Source organism: Pteronotus mesoamericanus, unplaced genomic scaffold (genome assembly GCF_021234165.1).
Source record: "Pteronotus mesoamericanus isolate MK-2021 breed Mesoamerican mustached bat unplaced genomic scaffold, CSHL_Meso_final scaffold_85, whole genome shotgun sequence".
Lineage (NCBI taxonomy): Eukaryota > Metazoa > Chordata > Mammalia > Chiroptera > Mormoopidae > Pteronotus > Pteronotus mesoamericanus.
The window spans coordinates 31,369,095-31,391,699 of NW_026555329.1; the positions used below are offsets into that span (position 1 = coordinate 31,369,095).

Genomic DNA, 22,605 nt, shown 5'->3' on the forward strand with positions numbered 1-22,605 from the left:
ATGATGTCTTACAAGCACAGAGCTATCAGTTTAGGAAATAGGAATTAACCATAGATTTAAAGTGTGACAGAAGTGTTGTGTGTAAAAGACATGGTCATGCTGAGAGCTTTTGGGTGTCAGTTAACTCAGGCAGAAGCAGGAAGCTGAGAGAATTCCACCTGACTTGTGGGTAGGGTAGGGTCAGAGTCTTGGTATTCCTAGCTCCCAGCACACAGACTGGCCCATAGAGCCTATGTTTACACAACATTCCAACATTCCGTGAGCAAAGATTTGAACAAAGGAAAAGACTGAAGGCAGGAAGAGCAGTTATCTCATGCAATTATCCAGTCAGAGATGATAAGTGTCTAGAATTAAAGAATGATGTTTGGATGCAGAAGAAATTCATATTCTGAGAGACATTTTAGAGGTAAGTTAGTAAGAATCAGCACCTGATTGGTCTCCTGTGAGGGAGGAATTGAGAATGATTGCCTGTTGTACAGGTTTGATGATGGAGGCCAGCGCCACCCTGTGCCTCTCTTTAAGAGTAGCTATCTTATGCTGCCTTGTAATATATTACCATAAACATACCATGTCTACCCTGCAAGACCGTAGGTTTCTAGAAGACATGTTTTATTTTTTAATTTTTATGGTATTCCTGACAGCAGTTGGATTAGTGATGTCCAGCTCATACATGTTCAAAAAGATCCAAAGATGCCACAGGGAATGCAATCAGATTTCTAGTATCTTAGAAATGATGAGCTTTCGTTTCCCACTTTCAAACTTCCTAACAGTTTTTGCCTCACAATAGTTTCCATTTCTGGGAGGGAACAGTAGGGATCCGGGAATCTCTGGTAGACTGGGAATGAAAAGCAGAAGGGTATGGCTGCACTTTGTAACCTGTGAAGGGAGAGAAGTTGGACAAACAGGGTTTGGGAGCTCCTACTGGAGACACAGAAGAGCAGTTTTTCACTGCTCTATTTTAAAACATTTTGAGCTTTGGATTCATTTGAGTTCTGCTCATCAAGTGTAGGGGGAATTAAACTCTCTGACAAAGAGAAATATGTTTTCACAAACCAGATAGAGATTTAGAAGGATATTTTCATGGTGGCTGTGTTATATATGTTGAATATCACTTAAATGATGTGCTAAACAAACACACTACATTCGTTTCTCAAAAAGGTGGTCCATTAATGGATGGGTCCCTGACAGTGTAGAAAGAAAGTGTGGTATATTGGAATGGACAGTGGTTCTAGAGCCAAAAAGACCTAATTTTAGTTTTCTCCCTTTGGTCAGATTTAATTGTATGACCTTGAGAAAGATATCAGACCTCTCTGAGGAATATTACCATTAATTTTTGAAAATAGGAATGATGATAACAGCGAATATATTCTGAGCAATATAATATTCCTGTAACTGCTCTAACTGCTTTATTAATTACCTTAGTTTACTTAACAACAAACTCATGAGATAGGTGATATTATGTCCATTTAATGAATTAGTAAACCAAGGCTCCAAAGAATTACACTGCTAGAGAACACAAGGAGTAAGTGACAAGTAGAGTGTTTTCCCTGGCACCCTGGCCCCAGGGTCCAAGCTGTGAACCATTACTGACTCTGTAGGACTATAATGAAGATAAATCACAATTTAGGTAAAATTTAGAAGGTAATATTGGACAAACATTTCATTCAATATCATCATTAATGATATCAACATGACAGCTAGGGTTTTGCAGGGAGAACTGTTGGATTTCAGTACAACTTATAATGTTGGGTTCTTTTAGAAGAAAAGTTAGTTTTAAACCTCAAATTATTGACTTGCTTATGGATTTTTGGATCTTATTCAAATATAAGTTAGTGATCACCTGTACCAAAAATTGGGAGAAAGCTTTTCTACACAAGTGCTGTCGCTGTGAATAAGCTTTAGTCCCTCTTCCCTGTTTCCATCTCACACAGTTTCGAGACTCTTTCTAAATTTTTCATAGAAAGAGAAGAATTAGGCAAAAGTACATATGTATAATCTTTTATCTTTACAAAACTTTGTAAAGAAAAACAAGTTCATCTTTTGTAGGATCTTGAAATTTTTGTCAGATAGTTTCAAACAAAAATCAGTATCAAAATTGACACATTAAAGTATATATTTTAAAAACCATTCTAATCACACATTGATATTCATTCTACCCCAAACAGCATAATATTTCAAGTAAATTTTAGCTTTAAAGGCAAAACTAATATTAAAGTCTTCATGATCACAAAATAAGGTGATGAGTAGAGAAGATAAGGGAGGGGCTCTTTTAAAGAAGGTGGACAAGGATATTCTCCTGGACTAGGTGCCGGCTGAGATCTGAATCATAAGTAGGAGGCAAGCCAGGTTAATTTCCTTGGCAACTGCCCTGGTACTACAACAAGTTTGGTATGTTCAACAGACAAATTTGAGAAAACCTTTTGAGTAGGTGTTTCTGGAAGGAACTATTTTTATTCCTGTGTATTTTTGTTTTTAATAAGAAATTCACATATTTCTTATCTGTGTTAAATTTTTAAAACCACTATTATACTCAGGAAAAAGTGAAGGAGACCGAGTCCTCCAGCCGAATGTGTTTTCATATTCCACGAAGGGCTTGAGAGCATGAACTTTGAGTGATACCAACTTACATTCGAAACTGGGGAAAGTTACCCAAGATTCATCTTCAGTTTTTCATATTCTTAAAGCAAAAAACAATAGGATCTAGTTAATAGGACTGATGTGAGATTAACTTACGATCTTAGTAAAGGGATAGGTACTTTATATTCTCAAGAACTATTAGAAAGTATTAAGTAGCAATTTAAGAGAGGCAGATGGGATAAAGATTAAGGAGAGCTGTATTTTTTTTAATTATTTACTTTTGTGTTTGAAGTCAAAATTATTTCTTGCTAGTATTTTAAAACATCATTAACTATTTTTATTGGTACATAGATTGCATTTCAATACAAATTAGACATCAATTCAATAGACTTTATTTAGCAGGATTAACTCAGAAAACACCTGCAGAGTAGTGCCCTAAAGCTATGACAGTGAACAAATATCCTGTTTAAAATTGAAACTCCCATCTTGGCATGGGACTAAAAATTATGATAGCCACTATTCTCCGGGTGTTTTGCCCTTATTTTCCCTTCAGTTATCATAATTGCGTCATGAGAAAGGTATTCTTTCCATCGTTCAGGTAGGGGCACTTAGTCATTAGTAATTTAAGTAATTTGCCTAAAGCCACATAGCTCATTAGATGCAGTGCCCATGTCTGAGCATAAACCTCTCTGCCTTCAAACAACAGACTTTATTCCAGAAAAAGTCATGAGGTTAAGAATCAGCAGCAAAGTCTCATTTTAATTACCTGTCTTAGGTGGAAATGATTTTTGGACTTGAATTGTACTAGCTTAAGTTAATTTTCTATTTGGATATTAAAAGACAATCTTGGTTATTTTTACATTTAATATTATAAGTAAGAAAGTTTACAAAGTTTTAAAATTAGGGAAATACAACTTGCACATCTCTTTGATGAAGAGAAACCAAAAGCAAATTCCTAACTAGAAGACTGTTATCCACTCTTCTGGTTTTATGGCATGAAGTGGCTTGTTTGACTTAATCTTGCTAAGGCACTTGAATTGTGTAATATGAAATCCTCAGATAACACCATCCCAACTATCTACACCTGTCATTTTGCCTAATAAAATATGTTTTGTTTTTTCGAGATTCAAGGATTAATATGGCTATAAATTAGTGGAATGAAACTTCCTTCCATGTTAAGAAGGCACCTGGGAGCTATAATACTCAGGTCAAACTTTGGTTTCTAATAGCTTGTCACTTCCTCTTTTAAGTGCACTGTATTTCTACCAAAAGATTTTACTTTTACCCTGAAATAGTAAAGAGAGTCTTGGCAAACGCTTACCTCATGGAGGCAATAGTATTTTGTAAAATAAATAAGCTTTGAGTTCATATTCTGCTATTCTCCTTGAAGTGCATGCAGGAATGATAAATATTATGTTTCCAGAGCAAAAGCAGAAATGTGAAACACTGATCTTCCCTTTTGAAAGACTGAGTGTTGAGGCAGCCACTCCATCTTAAAATATCATCATGTGATATTTGGAAACAAATGGTTCCCCAATCTAGGATTAAAAAAAGAAAGAAAAAGAAAAATGGCTTGCATATACATTGAAAGCCATTGTGTATATGATGAATCTTGGGCTTTTCAAAGCTGCAGAAAACATGGTTGGATCCTTTGTGTTTTTCTTGAAAAGAATCAAAGGGAAGCTCTAATACTATGTAGAGGCACATCCAAATGACTCTGGTTAAATCTCCTCTCCAGCAGCTGAACACCGCAGAGTCACTGACCTTGTATTTTAGACAATGTGAGGGGAGAGAGATACAAGAAAAAAGAACAAAAGGGGGCTTCTGCATTGAACGACTGACGAATGTGTTTCAAGTAAAATGAACATGTCTCCACTGTCCCCTACATTTCCCCAAACTTGTTTCTTTGTTTTGAAGCCAAATGCAATAACTAGGCTAAACAATGAGTCATGTTGACTTAAAAAATGTTTAGATAAAATAGCTGTCTCTTGAAGAAAACATCTCTGTATTTCTTTGGTCATAAAGCTTGGTTCTTTAGACTTGAGATTTTATGGTATATAGTTTATTATATTTTTCCTGTGTGCAAATGAAAATGGGTTTAAGAATGTATGAAGCAAAAGCAGAGTTCAAGAATTTTCGTTGGTGCAGGGGAGTGGGATTAAATTCCAAATAGTCTGTCTTACTGAAAGTTGTGGGTGGTCTCCCATCATTATAAAATAATCTAATGATCAAAAAATATTGGCAATATATAGTTGTTTTTCAGTTAGTGATAATTGGTATTTCTTTTCTTGTCTAGTTCAACATTTTATTAGGGGCAGTGCATCCAGACTCCTGTTAAATCATAAAGGCCTGTAAAGAAAGTTTGCACTGCCTGATTCTTGATTTAAGAGTAATTATATATTTTGTAACTGACAGAATATTGAATTGAGCCATCAGTATTATCAGACTGTTACTTTTAATTCAACACATTATGAAGCAGAATGTAAGTTGAATTTTTCCAGATTTTTGTTTATTCACACTTATTTTATGCAGACATCTTATAGTTTAGTTATACAAATATTTTCATTCTACTTTATTCACTTATTAATGTATCAAAATATTGAGATTGCATGATTAGCAGAATTCTTTCTAATAAACTTGTAAGTGATATCATGCACTTTCTCATAATTTTTTTTGGCACCTCAAGCAACTTGGGAAAAGTTCAGCCACTTTGGTTTGTTATATAAGGAGTTTTGCATATTGGTTGACATCTTACTTCTGCTTAGAAAAGACCACTCAAATCCTTTTCTTTATCAACTATAAAACTAATCACCCTTGAATCTTCCACATAGGGATCGCTACACAAGCCCTTTCCACTCCCTGGAAAATGCATGTATCTCTTTATTAACTCATATTTATCCTTCAAGTCACAATTTATGAGTCACTTCCTCACGGAAGCTTTTTCTGACCCCTGATGTAGAGTAGCTGCCTTGTCTTGAACTCCTATCCTGTCTTTTACAATACTTTCTGCATTCATTACGTTGATTATTAGTTTAATAGAGTGGCTCAACTGCTATTTGTTGAATACTGAAATAAGAAGAACTTTCTTCTGTTAAAGATTTCCCTGCTATTTCCAGGAAAACTTAATCTTCCTTCTTTAGTGGCCCCTTAATTTCCCCAGTCATCTTGTACTGCAGTTGTTTGTATACCTCCATTCTAGACTGTCTACTCTGAGGGGAGAGACCAAGAATTTCCATCTTTTTACCTGGTCCCTGGCTCATATATTATCTGTTGAATGAATGAGTAAATAAAATATATACTTCTCAGAGAATATTTTAATTTTGTGTAGAGCCTGCTATATTATATAAAATGTAAGCTTTATGTCATAGAAAACTGTGGAATGAAGTGTCAGAAAACTTTATGGGGGAGAAATGGCACAAGAGACTTTTACTCAGCACATGGAATTTTCTACAACTCTTGCTATAATCAAGTATGCTGAGCAGAAGTTTCCACTGGAAGCCACAATGTATGCAATGGAAGTTTTATTGAAAGCATGGAAAACCAACAAATAGTATAAATTGTGTGATAGACAAGAGTTAAGTGCTACTGTAAGAATCATTCCAAGCAATGGTTTGGTGCAGTCACTATGAGGTTCAGAGTGGGGCATGGAGTCTACTGTGCTCCGCGCTCCAGGATTTTGCCAGCTGTGTACGTCGTGGCAGCTTCAGCTTTTCACTCTGCCCACTGCACACGTGTTGGTCTGAGGTATTGTCTCCCTGTCTTTAAGTTTCTGTGTCTTACCACCTTTGGACTCTGAGTATAATATTTTAAAATGTTTCCTTCTAGCTTATTTTCTGTGACTAATTTTTAACAGCTGCTTTCATACTGAATATAGCCTACCTTTAAAACTTCACAACCTGAGAAAATGTTTTTCATATCTTCAAATCTTTACATAAACAATTGTAATGACTGCAAATATTATATTTAGTAGAAGTACACTAATTTACACCATTCCATTCTCAAGCTCCAATTGTTATTATATCTGCTTCCTTCCTTTCTTTCTTTCTTTCTTTCTTTTTTTTTGCCTTTCTGTTGTTATGTTTCTTCTTTTATTTTGCTGACAGCCTTGGAACTACTGTTCTCACTTTTGACACACTGTTTCTGATCACTTTGCCCCAAAGCAGCTTTTCCAGAAGTGTCAAGAGTCCTGGAAAGGAGACGTCAGATGACGTGTTTCCTCCTCTACGAGTTTATCACCCTTGTTTACAGGTCAAGTGTTCACTCTGAAACTGAGGCCTTCCTGACAGTAGGAACACTCATCCATGCTGTCCTCTACAGCTGCACAGTAGGTTCAGATTCGGTTCTGCTTTCCAGAAGTTACTTCCTTACAGTTCAGAGACTCTCAGGACATTTTAGTTGTCCCCCAAGTGTATATTCTTCACACTCTGAGATAGTATCCAGCACCACTTCCCTGACAAGGGGCCAAATATTGGCACCCAACATCTTTGAAGTCTGCTTTCAGGTCTCCAAAGTGAGTTTAGAGGATGGGAAATTAGAATTTGTGATTGTGCAGTTATCAAACCATACAACACAAACAGAATAACTTTAGGTATGGGGACAGAAAGATTGGTTTTAGGTTTAGCTTCATTTATTTTTTCCAGAAAAGACACAGCTGTGTTACTGTGGTCATATTTCGAAGAGAAGTTTTTAAACAGACCCTTTCTTCCTATCAGATTTATAGTAATGTGAAGGATTATAGTAGCTTTACAGATATTCTATAACAGTCGATAATACTGGCAAAGTGCGAAAAAGGAATTATTTTCATGGACACTTATTGCTGCAGGGGACGTTAAAAATCATTCTGGTTAATACATAATCTCATTCTTCCTTTTGTTTTGTAGATTTAAGATCTAAAGCAGGGATGGAGGGGAGAAGGGAGTGATTGCAGAAAGGGGGCAAACCAAGTCCCAAATCAACAAATAGTGAAGATAGAACTTTATCCCCAGTTGGCTAATTCCAAAATAGGGCTCCCCACTTCATTCACTTTACCTTTTATTAGTAATAAAATAATTATCATGAGCACCCCAATTTTGGAAACATGATAACATTTTTTCTCATTTTATTGGCGCATACTCATAATTTTTAATTCACCAAGATTAAAAAATTATAAAACTCAATATAGCAGGGAAAAAAAGGTGGATTGTGAATGAACAAAAAACTTCATATCCTATTCAGAGAAAGCTCAGCTGCAAAACTTTGCAAAAGACAGAGTGCATCTTAGCAAGTCATGCAGTATATTTCCTCACTGCTTAATCTATGGCATTTTAGACCATTTCAAATAATCTCCAACTTTCAGACAGCTTTTAATAGAAAAGAAAACCACAAAGGAATATTGAGCAAATATCAGCAGACCTAAGAGCTTACTTCATCTAGAGGATAAAGGAAGTCTTTATGAAGCAGTCTGATTTAAATTACATTGAAGTTATGAGTAGGAGTTAGAAGAAAATGGGAAGGATTCTTTCAGCAGGAGAAATAACATGCACAAAGGCCCTGAGGCAGAATTGAGGAAGGCAACTAGTTTGAAGATGTGAAAAGAAAACCAGAAGGGTGAGAACACAAAGAAAATAAGCAAATATTCTAGTATTGATTGAGATTTTTCTAATGAGGTCATCTTGAATCAGATCATGGCCGGCCCTAAAGGACATGTTAAAAACTTTGTATTTCTAAAAATAATGAAAAGCCATTCAAGACAAGACATGGGAACTTAAAAGTAGAGTGATTATCTAACATCCAAACCATGAATCTTTTGAGTGCAAAGGGGGCACCATTTGCTGGGAAAACAGCCACAAACTGGATTTTCTGGGGCAAACCAGGATGAGACTCGCCCATCTTCTAAGCTTCCGCATAGAGGCTAATTTTTCCTCTGATGCAACACCTGGCAGATACATTCTGTGTTCACTATTGCCTTTCCCTGGCCAACTCACTAAATAGAACTGTTTCCCTTAGTCTTTCTTCCCTCCATTTGGCATTTGACTTCCACTTAGCAGATTGTACCCATCCATCAAAAAACAGAAAAATGGAAACTTTTTACCATGTACATGAAGCTCTGTCTGACTTTCTGATCTAACAATCATGTAACCCATCTCAGACTTGTTAAGATAGTTTAGTGACAACAGTATCCCTGAGAATTTTCTCATTAAGCTGTTGGAGTATAGTCTCCCTAGCGCCCCCACCTCACCACCCCGCAAACTGACAAAGAAAATTTGAAAGGCTCAGGCATTTTTTTATGCTATTTGACACTGCATAGACTCATGTGCAGGGAAGGGACATGGTAGAAACTCAACAATTAAGTCTAGAAGTTGTCTGTCTGATTTGAAAAACAAGAGAGTATCCTATTGAGCTCACAGATTAAGAAACTCACCTTGCTTTGAATAGGGGCTCTACTCTCTTCCTTCTACTCATTACTGTGTGATCTTTGTAACATTGTTCAAATAGCTGAATTTTATTTTCTTTATGTGACAGGAATGAAGTTAATGTCTAACAACAAAGCTTTGAATATAAATTAAATAAAATAATTTTATAAAGTACCTAAAACAGTTACTGCTACTGGAAAACCCACAAGTGGTAGCTCTCTGGAACTCTATTTTTTAGCAAATACGGTATTAACAACATGCGTTCTGGGCACTCTTTGCCTTAGGAATTAGGAGCTGTTGCTTCAGTCTCTTGAAGTTTCACTGCTCCTGTTTTTATCAGCCTCTTTGCCTTAAAAGGTCAGGTGAAGTTCAGTTTTTAACCCAGTTTGAAAATAGTGAGCCTCAGGGAAAGGATGCTCATTTCAGTGTACTCTACTTAAAATTCTTCTGAGATAAGACATCCAGGAGAGGAAATTATTCTGTGGGTAGCAATATGTCTGAAATAAAAAAAAATATTCTAAGGATTAATTCTGAAATCTGTAGATGCATATTGTGCCTGAGAGAGAGCTGAGGTTCATGTTAAAAACTTCATGGGAGTCTGGGCAAACAGAATGCAGTCATGTGACACATAATGGTGGAAGTTTCGGTCAAAGACAGGCCATATACCACGGTGTTCCCACAGGATTATAATGGATTATAAGCAAATGTTTGTGATATTGAAAGAAGAGGCTTGGTCCACATGCACACGCATCACATGCACAGGCATCACATGTGCACATACTCCTGTGCACAAAATCATTTATCTTCCCTCCCTTCCCTTCTTTTCTATCCTCCCTCTTTTCCCCATCTCTCTTGTATTATTTCTTATCTCAACCTTTATCTCTCTGGGTCTCTTTGGACCTCAGCTCTCCCTTTCTGTCCCCCTCTCTTCCTCTTCTGCCTCTTTCTCCCTCCCTCCTGTCATCTACTCTTCTTCCCAGGGTGCCTGCCTCCTCAGTCCTCCCCTTGCACCACCAGTGTTTGCAAGTGAGCGTGCACAGCTTTTACTGTATCTTTTCTGTTTGGATGCACAAATACTATCTTATCACAATTGCCTACATTATTCAGTACAGTAATTTGTTGTACAGCTGTGTAGCCTAGAAGCAATAGGCTATACCATTTAGCCTATGTTTGGAATAGCCTATACCATCAAGTTTCTGTAACCACTCCATGATGTTCATACAATGACAAAATCACCTAAAAACTCATTTCTCAGATCATATCTCCATCATTAAGTGAAGCATGACTATAACAGAATGTAAGGTAAGACTTGGGATTGTCATAAGGTCTTGGTATCTTCATATTTGTGTCCTCTTATTTGAGGAAAGTATCTAGCCAGCTGTGATAAGAGCTCAATAAATGTGCATTGAATACATAAATTAACAGCACATCATGAACTTTAAATATAATTAATTACCATTGCATATTTTTCTAATAGACTGCTGAGAGTTGACTTTCAATCAAGTAATCTTTTATCTATTTTTCAAACTTTTAAAAGGCCAAAGATAATTTAGTGTTCAGAGAAAATGTGTTCCCCTTCTCAGTACTTTGAGATATATATTATTCATAAAAAAAAACCCCAGGCTCTTCACCCTCCTTCACCAAGACTGCATTTCTGAGCACACAAATGAGTTCTTTTGACTTAAGTCACCTCAAACATTAAGATCACTGACTGATTTAACAGAGAACAAAGGTTAGGTCTTAATGTGGTTAGGGATAAAGAGTGACTTACCAACAACATATATTACTATATATTAAACTATGTTGTAATTGCTTCAGCAATATATTGACTAACTTCAGTTGGATCCCAAAGCTTATATTGCTATATTTTGGGGAAGCGTACTGTTTTCCTAGGCTTGGTCAAATATTCAAGGCTCACAATAATTTCTATCACCAAGAAAAGTCCATGTCAATACATGAATTTCAGGTGAGCATATCAAGCTGCATATTTTCCCTCAGAGATCATTGGCATGGAAAGCAACAGTAATTTTCCATCTTTGAAGTCTACAATAATGTAGATTTCAGGATAGAAGCATGCAGTATTTTTGTAATACTGTTTACCAGGAGATTTTCCCAGAGACTAAGAGACCTACACTGCCCTTTTGGGGCCACTACGTTTTCTAATACCACACACCCTCAGCCAAAGTTCCTTTCAATCAGTTGAGCATGTCCTGAGAAACAACACAACTAGCTGTACTTCCAATGCTATAAAAAAGATGACATCATTACTAAGATTTAAAGAACTATAGTAAAGCACCACTCTTTTCACTTGTTTAGATGCGAAACCAGTAATTGTGATTTCCTTCGCTCACTGTAGACACATCATTAAATTAGTCATTTTCTCTAACCATGGCCAAATCATTGACTCATTGACTGACTTAAGTTGGATCTACATTAAACCAAAATGATGGATTCTTTAATCATTCTTTTTATAGATAGAGAAAAATTCTCAATGCTTTGAACTCATTTCTTTATTCTTAAAAAAAAATGTTTTGTTTTTTTTCCCCAAGCACCAAAGTTCAATTATGGCTAACTAATAGCGATTTAAATAGCATTTTAACTAAATAGCCTTGGCTTCCAGGCTTCCAACAGGGGCACTTCTAGAGTAAATCTTTCTTGGTTAACAGCTGTCAACTGTCAATGAGCTAAAGGTAATTAAATTTGAAGATAGCTTTATGACTCAGAAAAATAGATAAAAATCCTTGGACCAGAAAGGTCTTAAGTTAATGCAGTTATTGCTCCCTGTATTATTTGAATTAATGCAAGAAATTATTTTCTAATGAAACAGATAAAGAAGAGAACTACAATTGTTTGTTACTTGCAAATAAAATTTAGTTGAGGCTATTTTCCCTGCTAAGATCACACTTTTGGTTTTACTTCATTATAGATTAGAAAGAAAGGGAAGAAAGAAAAAAAAGTATTTTTTAAAAAATGCACAAAATCATGGTAGAATGGGTGAGAAAATAGTAATTAGGGGATGTGAACATCCAAATATATATCAGTTACTAACAGTTTCAAGAAGAGAAAATGACAACCTCAATTCAAGATTTCTAAGAAATGCAAGGATTTTTTGTTTTTAAACTTACGTAACAGAAGTAGTCTACTTGTAGAGTAGTTCCAGGGTAGTTCAGATCTGAAATATTTCTGAAAGAGCTGAGCTTTCTTCTAAATTTCTGCTAGAAATCTTTTTGGTAGGTGCAACTACTACAAGTACAATATGCTTACATATCAATATCCAGAGGTAGAAAAAACAAAACAAAACACCTGTCTTTTTGTGTCCCACTTTTTAAAACCCAAGAAACCTTTTCTATACCCCTGCAGAAGGCTTATCTTTAAATCTTATTGACCATAACTAGTAACAGGACCACATTTAAACCATTCACTGACTAGGGGGTACAGACAAGCTCTGCCAGCAAGGAAGAAAAGGATAATATTGTTAGACAAAGGGTCAACAGTGTCTCCTGCTGAACGTAACACACATTAATCCTCTACTGTGTGCTGGTGGGCCGTATTTTGTAGATGAGGAATATAGCCAATTTATAGAGGAGGAAATTGAAACTGAGAAAAGTGAGGTAGCTTTCTTAAAGTAGCATATTTAGCAAGTGAGGAGCTGGGATTTCAACTTAGAACTGTCCGACTCGAAGCTATAATCCCTCCACAATATCACATTGTTGCCTCTACATCATGATTCACTTTTAGGGTCAATTGCAGAGCTACCGTTTTTGGATCTAACAATCAATGCACCTCTATGTTTTTCTTTTCACTTGAGATTTACTGTTCTTCAGACCTATCTACTTACTCTCAGAGCTTCACATAATTCATGAGAAGAATTAGAAATCTCTACCTGAAGATTTGACATTTCTAATGGCAAATTGGTTATCTAATTTTACATATTCATAGGACATGTCTGCTTTGATGTAAATTTAAACTATCAACACTTAAGTAATCTCCCTACCAAAGAAATTTTGAATCCCTCTAATGTAAAGTCATGTTCATTTATTTCTCCTCTCTTTTGTTTATAGCTTTGGGGTGGGCGTTTATAGCTTCCCTTTACCCCTAAACCAGCTTCATATAAAATAATCTCTAATCTTTTAAGTGTTCCTCACATCAACTCTCTTTTCACTTCTAGCATATCAGGTCTTTATCAACATCATATCTGGAATAGCATCTCTTAGTTTTCTAATCTCACATACTCCAAAATTGTCCTGCACACTAAAAAAATCACTTCCTTTAAAATGACTTCATTATTTTACTTTCTTGCTCAAATAACTTGAGTATATTATTCTACATCTGAAATAAATGAAATATTAAATATATTAATAAATATAAGTCAGGAAATTTAGTCCTCCATATTTTCTCTCCATGTAAGGAATTATGTTTCTTATTTTGCTGGCAGAAGCTTGATGTCTTGTCCCAAGGCATAATAATAGGTAACCCATGTTATTCGAGGACAAGCACTCTTTAAAGCATTTAATGTGTATTAACAATTATACCTCACAACACCTCTGTTCTGTAGGTATTGTTACTATCTTGACCTTACTAATGAAGACACTGGAGCAGAGGGATAAAGGCACTTGCCAAATATACATAGAAATGAAAAAGCAGAGCCAGGATTCGAACTGCAGTGATTGGTCCCTTGAGTCCTTGAACTCAGTCACATTTTACTTCCTTAGGCTAGGTATTTTTCTGGAGAGTTATTTACTGAAGAGATATTTATTGAACATCTACTCTGTACCATAAGCTATAATCTACCTGATGCTTTGCAGAAAAATTACACAACCATGCATCTGCTCCATAGGATGAAAAGCAAGTTTTTAAAAATACTCTGGATTTTTAGGAAAAGTCAAGTTAGCCTGTGACTTATCCAGTCTTCGGGGAACATTAGTTTGATTCTCCAAATTCATTCTCATGTTCTGAGCTCTTGGATTTTTTTTTCCTATCTCAGTCTACCTGGTCTAGCGGGGGCTGACATTTCTCCTGATGACCTCCCACCATACTTTCTAGCTCTCTTCCTGAAGGAAGCTTTTCCAGGTTCTGGGCCAGTGGCACAACCACTGCCAACCATACCACCTGTCTGTGATACCTAGCGGGGCTCAGTAACTAGGCTGGCATGCCTGCACAGTGCTCAGCATCTCAGACCTCCAACTTCCAAGGATCTGTGGTCTAGTCTCTTGTTTAAATGATCTTTCAATGTCTTTTGTTCCTGTATCCTTTCATGATTGACTTCTCAAGATTCTTCTGAAATATTTTTCTAACTTCTTAATAGTTCCTTTCACATAAAAAGTTCTGTACTTTATTGTCATATGGAAATAATTTTAGAGCCTATATATTAAGGCCATGTGTTAGTAAGTTTAGGGATCTAGATCCTTAAATTGAAAAAAAAAAAGGAAAAGTAGGAAAATATATATTTTATCTAATTCCATATCTCCTTATAATTAACAATTCACACTTGGTAATACTAACAGTAATAGAGTTTGTTGAATACTTTCTCCACCAATCATTTCAAATGTTTACATGTATAAAATCAATTAATTTTTATGAAAACTCTTGGTAGAAGTTACTTGTTGTTTTTTAAAAATGAGGAAATTATGCACAGAGAAGTTAAATAACTTGTGCAATGTCACAGGAAGTTAGACTCCACAGCCTGGCATCAGAATCACTATGTTACTCTCATAGCATTTTCAGATTATCAGCTAGATATAAAGCTTCTTGAAGGATATTAGGGCAGACATTCTGAACTAGTGTGCCTAAAAAACAGGTTAAACGTATGACTTCTCCATCTTCACATATAAGATGTGGCCCAAGTGCTCACAGAATGTAGTTCATGGCCTCCCATAAGAATCTTACAATTTCCAGTTTTGGTTTAAGTCAAATCACAGCCCTATCAGAATTTCTAGAAATGTTGTTGTCACTCAATGACTAAAACTTAAACAGTTCATCACTGAAACAGTAATCCCAGAAAGCAGACTCTTGTACAGTTTTTCACTCTCTTAATAACATAACCTAAAGAACAAATAAAACCTGAACTATTCGAATGGAAAAGTCTTAAGTTGTGCAGAAGAACATTTTGACTGGAAAGAAAATTGAATCTGCTATCATTGTTACTGATTTTTTTATTGTCATAGTGCATTCATTATCTTCAAAGTTCAGGTAAACAGGCACATGTTTTATGTAAAAGAAGCTAAATGAGCGTGAGTCACTGATCACTGACAAACTGAAATACAAAAATTCAGAACATCTGACAATTCATTATTTTTCCTTCTAATATATAAATAAACACTTAAATGGCATTGCCTTTTTTAATGAAATATAATAGGAACAAAATAGGTTTCCTTTCAAGTAATTTATAGGAAAATATATTAAACCAGTTAACATCATGTTGAAGAAATAAGGTAAATATTTAGAGTGGATAATAACCCTAAAATGATGTAATGAGTCCAACAATAAAACATTAGGACAGACTAGGAACACGTTAACACTGCTGTTGTTTATTTGTTTGTTCATTGGGCTTTTTTGTTGTTCAGTCTGCTAACTATATATTTTTTTCTGTTAATCTGTTTTAACTACTCTTGAGTTGATGACAACCAAAAATAAAACTGAATTGAGATTCTTGCAAAATGTGAACAATTTTGTAATCAAATATCATCACCATAAACTTTAACATTGAATTTATTGATTTATGTTTTACTTCAGAGACAAATAAAACTATCCACTGACACAACTCTATTTTAAAATTAATTTATTATTTTAGGAGGAAAACGCCTCTTTACTTTTTTGGCAAATATTTCTGTAAGATAAATTTCATTAAAATAATAGAATCATAGAACCAAGATACAGTGCTTTATTTTCACTGTGGTGTTCATTATTTCAGAGCTTCGAGAAACCAAGACCTCAGAATACTTCAGCCTATCCCACCACCCTTTAGACTATAGGATATTATTAATGGATGAAGATCAGGACCGGATCTATGTGGGCAGCAAAGATCACATTCTTTCCTTGAATATTAACAATATAAGTCAAGAAGCTTTAAGTGTAAGTTTATTACTTTCATTACGGTAGTGTTGACCCCCTCTGTATGCTTTTTTTCTTTAAAAGCTTCAAATACAGTGAAAAAATTATGTATTTCATTAGGACAATAGAAAATATAGCTGCATTCTAATAATTGGAAATTAGTACTTATTTCATGAACTGATAATGTAATCAATTTAAGTCTCTTTGTCTAGTTTCATAGTTTTTAACAATGTAAAACCTTAAGCTAAATGAGAAAATATGTCCTGTGTATATGCATATTGGAAGAAAAAAAAAGTATAGAGTATAGCATGAAAAAAATGGTCAGATTAAATGAAGACCTAGGCTGTCATCTGATGTAATCCAAGAAGGCCTTGGAAGGAACACAATTATTAAATGCACTGTTCTTTGAACAAATGTGACCCATATTTATCATTCTGTTTTACAACAAGGAAATAAATTGAGCTTCACTGGTATAAAGAAATAAAAGTAGACTAATTATAAATTTATTACAACAAGGAGATTTCTGAACTTGTTATTTTAAGAATGGGCAATGGATAATTTAAAAAAATAATTATCACCACCAGACCTGACGCAAGGCTACAATGACTTGGAATGCTAATACAATACCTCAGAGCAGGATTTTATCCCAGTTATTTTAACCGTTGATGTACCTAGGAGCCCATTTTAAGTAAATCTACCAGCCTGGCTGTGTGGTTTACTCAAAATAATATTAAACTGAGATTGCAAGTTAAATGTAAATTCATTGTGATATAAGCATTTGGAAGAAGTGTATTATAAATCACAAGGTGGGAAATATACATTACATTGTGCACATTAATGATGACCTCATTTTTTAAAATATTAAACCATTAGTAAATGGACACACATTGAAAGGGTTTTTTTAAAAGAAAAATTGATGGAAGGAATAAAATCATAAGTTTGAGAATAAAATATTTATTAATTTAACTTTATAAAATGAAAAAAGATAGAATATTGAAATATAAATATAGAAATACCTTAAAGAAACCTGTTAGCATAATGTAAATGAAGAACACTGAGTTGTCACATGCACTGTCAGATTTATACAATCTTTATTTTCCTTTCTGAGCAGGTTTTCTGGCCAGCATCTACAATCAAAGTTGAAGAGTGCAAAATGGCTGGCAAAGATCCCACAGTGAGTGATTTTTAAAAAAGCCAAAAACTTAAATATTTGGTCTTCAAATCCATGTACCTTGAATGCAGCCAAGAATGAGACAACGGGTGTTGGTGTTTTAAATCCTCTGCTAGACATATGGTAAAAAATGTAAATACAAAAAGATTGCAACTTAAACACTGTAATTTAGAAATTCCTGACTAGGTAAAAATTTCCTGACTTGCTTTCATTATTGTACCCTGACACTTTTCATGATGGATTTCAGTAATAACCCCTGTTCCAAGTGGATCCAACCTGTGGAATTCTCAGCAGGCTGCTGAAATAATGATAATGCAAGAATCTGGATCAACTCCCAGATACCATGTGGGCTTTTCCAAAGAAAGAGTCTCAGCAAAAGGGTTATGGCTAGCCAGCACCTTTCAGAGGCATAAATCACCAGTGATGACTGCGATCTTTATTAATTAAAAATAGCCATAGAAACAGCAATTAAGGATGGTACAAATATTAATAAATTTTCAGGGTGCAACACTTATACAAATTGTGTTCCTTTAGGTAGCATTTCATATAGAGTCAAGCAATAAATCTACATTGATTTCTACTAATGACTTGCTGAAACTGGCAGAGTATTTTTGAATATTATAAAAGAAACGTATGGAGCAGATCTGTAATGTGCACAAGTCATTGAATGTTTATAATGAAGCATATATGTCATTTCACCTTCTTATCTCAAATCATGAAAAATAACATAATGAATCCAAGTATCAAAATAATTCATATAATTTGGTAAAGTTTATTTACCAAAATTCATCCTTTCAATCATTCATTCAATAAATATTGATTGAGCACCTATTGTGCATTTGGCATAGGGTTAATTGCTAGAGGTGCAATTTTGTGCCAATATAGAAACATTTGGCTCTCATCACTTCCTTATCTTTTTGGAGAAGTCAACATTAATTCAGTAAGCATGAAAATAAATGCTAATGCAGATATGAGATTCATATGGTGATTGGGTAGCACAACTAGTAAGTGTACAAACACACACACACACAATCAGGACTGAGGTCATAACAAATGACAGCCTAGATTTAGTGTTGACTAAACACTTACCATTATATGTATAGCAGTAAGAATGCTAATTTCAGAAGAGAACGCTGTGTCCTGAGCCTTGGTAGTATTTCAGAGATTCATCAGATTGGTTCAAACAAAGAAAAGAGTAGTCCTTGTGGAAGAAGTGTGGAAATGAAACTTTTATTTTTATTGACTCAACAGTCTTAAGCTTAAGGTTCTAAAAAGGTCAGGCTCAATGCTGGCCACGGAGTGTTGAATCTCTGGGTCTCACCGGCGGGTGTTTTTGGCAAGAGAGCTCACCAGAAGTGACTCAGCAATGGGTCTCACATTTTCAATTTCATAATTCACCTTATAAGAGAAATTTTAAAATGGGCAGATGGAGCTTACAGCATATTTGCTGCCTGCAGAATCTTTTGGATCACTATCTGGAGGAAGAAAGCCAGAAAAATGTGGAAGCAACATTTGCAAGAATATTACGATTGCCTTCTAGGGAGCCAGTAGTAGAGTGAAGTATAATTCTGTGGAGTATGCTTTTTTCTTAGTCCCCTGAAGCTATTAATTCAATAATTGTGCATGAATTAAACTATTTTCTTTCATTCTCTAATGTAGAGATTTTTCCCACTGATGTGTATCTGATCATGACTTGCTTTTTACCACAATAATATCCTGTGGCCATAATTACTGCATTTAATTGTCTTTCGTTCAAAAAGATTTTTATTTTGCATTCAGTCAGAATATTTAGAATTTGGACTCCTTTGCACATTCTTGTTTCAAAACTTCCTGTTGATTTTCTAAAGAATCTTAGCCAAGTCTTTAGATTTCTTTCTCCCTTTGGCAAAATAGAAATGTTCTGCTATTTGCTTTCTTATAATTAAGTCATTAGATAAAATCTTCAATGCATGCTTATGTTTTCCCACAGTTTCATCATACTGTAATATCATTCACAGATATCTTTAAATTCTGCTATACAGCCAATTAGTTTATACAAGATAAGTAACTGGTGGGGGGTTCTACTCTAGCATGGCCAAAATTGCTTTGTCCTGGGAAATAACCATCAAACTAACTCTCTTAAATAAATGTTTTCTCTATGCAAGAGAAAAGAATTTGTGATGATCCCGTCTCACTTCATAGACAACCTATAGAGAAACTTATACATATAGAGAAACGTTCTTTAATCAGGCCTTAGAAAAAAGGGCAGTGGTAGAAAAATGATGGTAAATAGCCTTTAGAAGATCTGCAAAACAACCTATTTTTATTATACTTTTCAATGAGACCAAATATTAAATAATTTTTAAACTTTCTTGTAATAAATATCATCTAATGGCTTCATATTTCATCTTTATTAAATGTGGAAATTGAATAATTATGGCACAAATTAGTTATTGTGAAGAGACCAGAGTTGAGTAAGTATGGGGTCCCACTTTTGAGAGTCTTTACAACATACCAGAGATGATGAGACCTATATGCAATCATTATCAAACAATAATAGGCACAAGATGGACATTATTGTCACCATCCACATTTTCAAGATAAAGAGAGTGAGAAACTTAGCAAAAGCTGCACTATTAGCAAGTGGGAGGCCACTGTCTGACTCAGGCACGTGTGGCTCTAGATCCTGCACCTTTGGCCAATAAAACATGCCACCTCACAAGGAAGACTACAGTAAATGCTAAAGATACACGCAGAAGGTAACAAAAAAACACACTGCAGCTGGGATGTTTAAGAAAGGCTGGATAGACATAGTGGTAACTATGTTGTCTTCTGTTAATCTGTCCTCTTATTTTATTTCTTTAAGATTTTTAAAATTTCTTTTTGGAGAGAAGGGAGAGGAGGGAGAAAGAGAGGAAAACATCAATTTGTGGTTGCCTCTCACACTCCCCCTAATGGGGACCTGGCCCGCAACCCAGGCATGTGCCCTGACTAAGAATCTAACCAGTGACCCTTTGTTTTGCAGGCCGGCATTCAATTCACTGAGCCACACCAGCCAGGGCCCCTTATTTTATTTCCATGATACTGGTACCCTTCCCCTTTCTCAGCCTTTGGTACATGCTACATGTAATTCTTTTTGTGTTTAGTTATCTTCTCATCATTTCAGCCTGGAAATTATCTACCCACCCTTTCAAGAAACAGTGCAGATGTCACATTCCTAGAGACTCTTCTCTCCCTACCTGGGACTGGGCTAGCTGCCCCTCCCTATGTGCACACCTGAAACATGCTAGCAATTTTTTCCATTGCACTTTTATTTTTAACTCTCCCCTTATGGTTGGAAGCACCTTGTAGTAAGTGTCATTATTCCTAGGGCCCAGATCTGAATCTAAGTACTTCATAAAATTTAAACAAGATCTGAATAAATAGAGATGGAAGCAAGCAAGAATGGGAATATTTTCCAAGTGATTATTAAAAGTTGGTGGATCCACACAGTGAATAATGAGTTTATTAATGCCCTTAGATTAATACCATTTATTAAAAATTGTGTTGCACATATTTTAGAATTACATTTTGATTAAATTAAGCATTTTTGCTTTTAAACATTATATTAATCGTCTACTAAACAAAACTAGTAACAATTAAATTCAAATTGCTGTAGCAATTAAAAGTAAAAATAAAACCCATAATCAAATATCCCTTATTCCTTGAGATTTTTTGCTTATATCATATTTTAAAGTTATTATAAAACAATTAATTATTAGAAAATAATTCATTATAATTTCAAATTTAACCCCAGGTAATACTGTATCTCCATGCTGCAATAGCCTAATGTATGTAAAGAAAATAAATGATCATAGTGGGAAAATAGCTAATTTATTTTTTGCCTCAGTTAAAGAGAATGTAACCTGTCTCCTATTTCCCTTTCTGCCCTATGTATGCACATTCTTACATGCTCCATTTCTTTCTAAATGTTAATATTTTACTCATTCTAAATAAATTGAGCTAAACAATAGCACATTCTGTCAAACATATCCAATGAGATAGGGCATAATGATTTGCTAAGTAAATACTTAGCAAATTGAAAATTAAGCAGGATTACATATATTTAGACATATATGCATTACATGCACACAATGTCAAACTTGATTTATTAATTGTAGAGTATCTGTTTCCCTATTTCTGTGACCAAAGGATCCTAAAATACTGGAAAATATATATATATATTTTTAGTAATACACTTACACATACTATTGCATACTATGGATCATGAAGAGAGAATATTTTTAAAGCCTTATTCACCTATGCTCCAGGATATAATTTTGAAATATCTATTTTTAAATTATATAAATAATTATTGTTCAACATAGAAATCTTTGAAGGTCCAAAAAAGCATATAGAAAACAACAGAAAGCAATATCTTATTAGCTCTTTGACCCTGGAGACTTAACCTCTCTGAGCTTTAGTCTTCTTAAATGTGTAATGGACATATGTATAGTATATACCTCATTGGGTTTTTAAGAGGATTAATGGGTTAATATTTGCAGAGAGTTTAAAACAGTATATAACACAAAGTGCTATAATGCTGTTAAGTAAACAAAATAAATTATATTATCCATAGTAACTTAAAAACTGGGGGTATATTATTCTAGCATTATTCTAGCATACATATATAGTATTAAACTAGTTTGCATAATGTTAGCATCATGATTTTTCATTTAGCATTTTGTCAAGAAATACTTTCAAAACAGAGTTGAACAATGAACAAAATTATCCATGGTCCTAAATTTCATTGCAGCCTCATTCCCCACACCTTTCCTGGATGTCTACGATGGTCAGGGCCTTCCCTAAGCTCTGTGCAGGGCAAATGCCCTGTTCACTTCACAGGTTTGTATTGACAATTGAAACCGAAAATGCATATGAAAGAATCTAGTATCTAACCTAGTATGTATTTCTTATGTTCCAGACACTATTCCAAGTGCTTTAAAGTAGGTCTACAGTTGTGAGTATGCAAAACAGTCTATTCTTGTATTGTCATTTATTAATTATTATATTATCTTCCATATGAAAAACTGTAAACCTACTTTGCCCCACCCTGTATTGCTCACAGCAAATATTATCATCACCACTCACAGATAAAAAGATTGAAGCAAGAGAAATTAAATGTCTCAAAGTTCAAACAGGTAGTAAAAGACAAATCCAGATTCCCAATGGCTCTGAATCTGTGTACTTAAATCCACTCTCTATGCCCATCTGAAGACTATAACATGACAGATCAAGGCTAATTGCCTCTCTGGTTTCATCAGACAGTAACCCTCTATCCCCTCTCTGCACTGTTCCCCAAGTAAATCCTGCACTGCCATACTTCCATTGTTTAATTCATGTTCTGTTTTCTGTCAGAATAAATTTTCCTTGTGCTTTTGCCTGTCAAAATCTCTA

At 34.9% G+C, this 22,605-nt stretch overlaps 1 protein-coding gene across 1 annotated transcript in view; it reads left to right on the forward strand.

The window, feature by feature from the left end:
* The window catches only part of SEMA3C (semaphorin 3C), a 165,864-nt gene that overhangs the window by 67,335 nt on the left and 75,924 nt on the right, over positions 1 to 22,605 (forward strand). The window contains exons 3-4 of the mRNA XM_054564390.1: positions 15,880 to 16,040; positions 17,131 to 17,193. Of these exons, the coding sequence (XP_054420365.1) occupies positions 15,880 to 16,040; positions 17,131 to 17,193 (224 nt within the window). The remainder of the gene's footprint in view (positions 1 to 15,879; positions 16,041 to 17,130; positions 17,194 to 22,605) is intronic.